We start from the raw sequence: 4,819 nt of genomic DNA, 5'->3' as shown, positions 1-4,819 counted from the left end.
AGTGCTGATGCCAGCCCCATCCACAGTCAGGTTTCACTTTTGTTCTCGCACCTGGAAATCCCACACACCTGGAATTTCTTGCTCCAAGCAAGCTCGAGTGGCTCCAGCCTTCAGGCTGGGTGAACCTGAGGAAGGTGCTCCATCATCACTATCTGAGCTGCTCTTGGGGCACAGCACCATTGGCAGCTGGGACTGGAACGATGACTGTGGTCCCCAGTGCCCTGCAGACTCTGTTGGGCACAGTGGGATGCCCCCAGCCTGTGCTGGCTTTGGGGAACTCTCCACTGCCAGGGCGGGAGCTGGCACTGGCACGGTTTGGAGGAGCTGTGGCGAACGCAGCCATGCTTTGCTGGCTGGGCTATGGTGGAGCGTGACCTCGCTGTGCAAGGCACGCGCCAAAGCCCGCGATGGCAGGGCCCCATCCCATTAGGCAAAAGCCCTCGCTGCTGCTCAGCCAGGCAGCTGGGGGCTCGGCTATGGCTGGGGGTGGCACAAATACCTGAGCAAGGCCCCCAGGAGAGATCCTCATCCCTCCATCCCAGCCGCCATGAGTGCCGGGGGCTGCGCTCACGGCCTGGCTTCGCCCCGCAGCTTTCGCTTTTCTTTGGTGTCTCTGAATTTCCTTTTGCATGTGTGAAGAGATGAGGTTTCGCTTTACTTCTCCAAACAGAAATGACACCTGGGAGAGAAAAGCCACAGCGATGGGAAACAGGAGCCAAAGCTGTCCCACGAGGATGTGGTGCTGCTCGGTGACCCGGCGGGTGACCCGAAAGTGTCTCGGCAGGGATCGGGGGCGTGGGACAGTGGTTGGTGGTGGATCACCCCTCTTTCACTGGGGGCCACGTTTATTTTACATCTGTTGGGATTTTCTGCTAAGGTGCCCTCTATTCCAGCTGAGCTGTGCCTTTTGGGATGACAGAAGTGGAGTTATTTATGCTGGTTTGGACTTGTATTTCACAGTTAAATTGAACGTGAACTTTGTTGTGTTGAATAAAAATTAATCTTCTGTGGGTTTCTTCAATGGGAGGGAAAGGAAAGACAGAGCCATTGTCCTGTTCACCAAGAGGGTGGACAAGGGACCCCAGCGCACACCAGGCTCAGGCTTTTAATTACTGACCTCACCTAACCTGCTGCTGTGAGGGAGGCTGGCATGAGTGCCTGGGTGGCAGCCTGGTCCAGTGGCCACATCCATGACTTGAAAACCTGCGCCCACCACGCTCTGGGGCTTTAGCACCACATTTTGCTGTCGTGGCTCTTCTCCAAGCTGTGTCTATACTTTGGACAAAGTGGAATGAACCACTGCCCAATCCATGCTGCCCACTCCCATTTTTCATCTCCACCGTGGTTTTCCAGGAAAGACCTGAGCCCTCTGGGATGCTGCTGGAGTAGGGGAAGGGCTCAGGAAGGGCTGGATGGACCCTGTGAGTCAACAGCTAGTCCTACTCGACCTCTTCATTAATGATCTGGATGATGAGGTACAGGGGACTCTCTCTGTACCAAGTTCAGTGGTGACACCAAACTGGGAGAAGTGGATGACCCAGCTGTGTCATGGTGCTGCTGTCCACTGGAACCTCAACAAGCTGGAGAAATGGGCTGATGGGAACCTCAGAAGCTCAGCAAGGGGAAGGGCAAAGTCCCACACCTGAGGAGGAACAGCCCCATGCACCGGGACGTGCTGGGGCTGCCCAGACAGAAACAAGCATGGCAGAAAAGGATCTGGGGATTCTGGTGGGCACCAGGTTAAACATGAGCCAGGAAGGTATCCTGGTGGGAAAGAAGGTGAATAGTATCCAGGGCTGCACTGGGGGGAGTGTTTCCAGAAGGCTGAGGAAGGTGCTTCCTCCCCTCTTCTCAGCGTTGGTGAGGCCACCCCTGAAGTGCTAGGTCTAATTTTGGCCTCCTCAGTGGGAAAGAGATGTGGCAGGGACTGGAAGGAGTCCAGTCAAGTTCATGAAGATGAGGGACATGAACATCTCTGGTATGAGGAAAGGCTGAGAGAGGAGGCTTGGGGGCTCTTGGTGGTGCCTAATGACAGCACAGCACAAGCTGAACCAGGGGAAGTCCATCTGAACACAAGAAAAACAGAGAGGTCATGAAGTGTCCACTCCATCCTTGGAGGTACTCAAAACTGGTCACTGTCCTGGGCAACCTGTGCCAGCTGATCCTGCCAGAGCAAGGGTTGGATTGGATGATGTCAAGAGGTCCCAGCCCACCTCCATGACCACATCCATGTCACTCTGCTCACCCACAGGTGTACCTTTATACATGCTTACACAAGAACTTTTCTGCTTTTCTTGAACTCTTTCAAATCCGCCCCTTAGTTCCAAATACGAACATTAAAAATTGGTTCCTCCTGGAGTGTTCTGTGGCCACTGTGCAAGGCCCTGCAAAGTGCACTTACGCCTGTTACTTTCTTACTGTCTTTGCTTCTTAGATCCAGGTATTGCCCTAATCTTTTATATTTAATGCTTGATGAATGCGTGAGACTAAAAGCACAGCAGCCACCACAGGAGGTTCCTTTGAGGGAAGGACAGTGTGCTGAACAGAGGTACCATTCTGTCAGCACAGGGATGTCAATACACCCTGTCTGTGTCTCCAGGCTAAACAGGGAGGAAACCCCAGCCAGCTCCCGTGGCTCGTAGGGTGGCAGCCTTGCTCATCCACATCTCCCTCCACAACTGTGTCCCCCACCAGGAAAACTTCAGGTGGAAGTGCTTCTGCTTTCACCTTTTTCCCTGCTTTGGTGGTGAGCCTAGTTCGTCAGGATAACACAGACATAAAGCTCATGCCTGCAGCCTGGACTGTGCAGTGCCCCCTCCCCAACATGGCCTTTCCCACGGGGAAACTGAGGCATGAACTCCTGCTGCCGCTCAGGAGGCACCAAAGCCCCCCTGTCCCCCCCGGAACCTGCTGTCCCCAGGTGTTTCCCGCAGCTTTCAGCGTGGGGTGGGGCTGGGTCATGCTGGTGTCCCCCCCACTTGTCAGCCACTCAGCCTGACAGCAGTGTCCCCCCCCAGCCCCCTCGCAGGGTGTGTGTGCTGGAAGCAGCCCGAGCATCCCCCAGCATCCCAGGCAGAGGCGGAGCAGGCAGCAGGGCTGGAGGCAGCAGTGCAGGTAACAGAGCGGAGATTCCCTCCACCACTTTCATTTTCTTGTTTCCAGCTCTACCAGCGCTGGGTTTTCCTACGAATATGAAAGCACCAGGCAGGAATAAAAAGCTGGAGATGGAGCAGCAAGGCAGCCACAGTGAGCAAGGTGAAGCAGCTCCCTGGGACAGCCACCAGTGCAGCAGCTCCACGTCTGAACAAGCCACCTGTGGCACCTGTCAGGCATCTCTGCATCAGAAATTTAGCGAATCCTGCTTGGAGTCCTCCGGTTCATCCTCTCTGGCATCTGGCACCGCAGCCTCCTCACCCATCGTAATCCCTCGCTGACTGTCGAGCTCTCCTTGACAAAATGTTGTGCTTCAGTCTCACCCCACTGCTCGTGCTGGTGCTGGGGGTCAGCCTGGGGGCTGCCTTTCCCCATGACACCCTGAGGAAGGGCTGCAGGCTGTCCAAGTACCAGAACATTGCACCCGAGGAACAGAAGGCTGTGGACAAGATGAGAAAAGAGTTTGTGAGTACTGCTGGCAACAGGGGACTGTGGGGTGGCGGGGGGCAAGGGAGAGGGGATGCTGAATTCAAGACCTGAGTGACAAGGTGCGTGTTTTCTGCAGCAGTTTGGGGACGAGGAAGATGTTTTCCAAGGGTGTCTGGGGACACGAAGGATGCTGGGCCAAATTTTGTCCTGGTTTCAAACCCCTCAAAGCTGGCCAGGGTTGTACAACATTGCCGGAAGTCACGATGTGAGTTTTTCAGTCTCTTTCTTGTTTTATGCCTGCAGGTGAACAACCACAAATGCAACACCAGGCTCTTCCACCGGAAATGGAATGCAGTAGACTTGCCGGTAGGTGTGAAGTGATGCTGTAAGAAGGGGGCACACCTCTCCTGTCAGCCGGTCCCCCGAACCCCCGGGCAGGTCCTCGAGACCCCCATGTGCCAGCCCTGGTGCTTCGGGTCCCTAACCAGGACACTCCCGCCCACAGATGTCCGACCGAGTGGTGCTGGTGGCGGCCGAGCTGAACCTCACCACCACCATGCTGGAGCTCCCCGCTGTGCCCAGCTTCGCCGAGGTGCGCCGGCGGCCCCTGGACTTCTTCACCCAGGCGCGGGAGGATGTGCGGGGCTGTGTGAGTGCCTCCCCCAAAGCCCTGCCTCGGGCCAGCTCAGCGGCCCCGCTGCTGGCGGCCGCGCCGCGGGGCTGCTCCTTAGCCAGCCGCTCTCCTTGCAGGTGGATCCTTCGCATCAGCCCTCGGGCAGGCTGAGGCACTGGCTGCACAAGCTGCAGGCGGCCATGCGAGCGGTAAGTCAGGCCAGCGGGGTGGCGGCTCCTGGCGTGTCAGCGAGCGCACGGCTGCGGGGCCCGCTGCAGCCCCACTTCGGTGCTGAGCCGCCCCTTCTCCCCGCCGCAGGAGAGCACCGAGAGCACGGCGTGCCTGAGGGGCACCACCATCCTGCACGCCCTCCAAGTGCTGGACAACCTGCGCTGCGCGGCCCTCCAGGACAAGTGCTGAAGTGCCCCGAATCCCAGCCCCCGGCACCGCCCCCAAGGGAGGGCCGGGAGAGACGCCTGCGCTGTACCTCCTCTTGAACCCTTTTCCTCACTTATGCGAGCTCAGGAAACAAATGTTTTTTTGTTTTTCATAGTCTTTTAAATTATTGGCTCGGGAGAAGGCAAAGTAATGCCCTTCCTGAAAAAACGTGAAAATGCGTATTTA

At 56.9% G+C, this 4,819-nt stretch overlaps 1 protein-coding gene across 2 annotated transcripts; it reads left to right on the top strand.

Annotated features, from left to right (window-relative positions):
* Positions 1-2,988: 2,988 nt before the first annotated feature.
* On the top strand, positions 2,989-4,819 carry LOC138113308 (interferon lambda-3-like). Of its 2 annotated transcripts, XM_069021470.1 has the most exons (5): positions 2,989-3,618; positions 3,886-3,948; positions 4,088-4,231; positions 4,333-4,404; positions 4,514-4,819. In XM_069021470.1, the coding sequence occupies exons 1-5, from the start codon at positions 3,457-3,459 to the stop codon at positions 4,613-4,615; spliced, it is 543 nt and encodes a 180-aa protein (XP_068877571.1). In that variant the 5' UTR covers positions 2,989-3,456; the 3' UTR covers positions 4,616-4,819. The 2 variants fall into 2 exon arrangements, with proteins under 2 accessions (XP_068877571.1, XP_068877570.1); XM_069021469.1 differs by having other exon boundaries at positions 4,333-4,819.

This window comes from Aphelocoma coerulescens, chromosome 7, assembly GCF_041296385.1.
Source record: "Aphelocoma coerulescens isolate FSJ_1873_10779 chromosome 7, UR_Acoe_1.0, whole genome shotgun sequence".
Taxonomy (NCBI): domain Eukaryota; kingdom Metazoa; phylum Chordata; class Aves; order Passeriformes; family Corvidae; genus Aphelocoma; species Aphelocoma coerulescens.
This window is presented reverse-complemented; position numbering and strand designations above follow the sequence as displayed.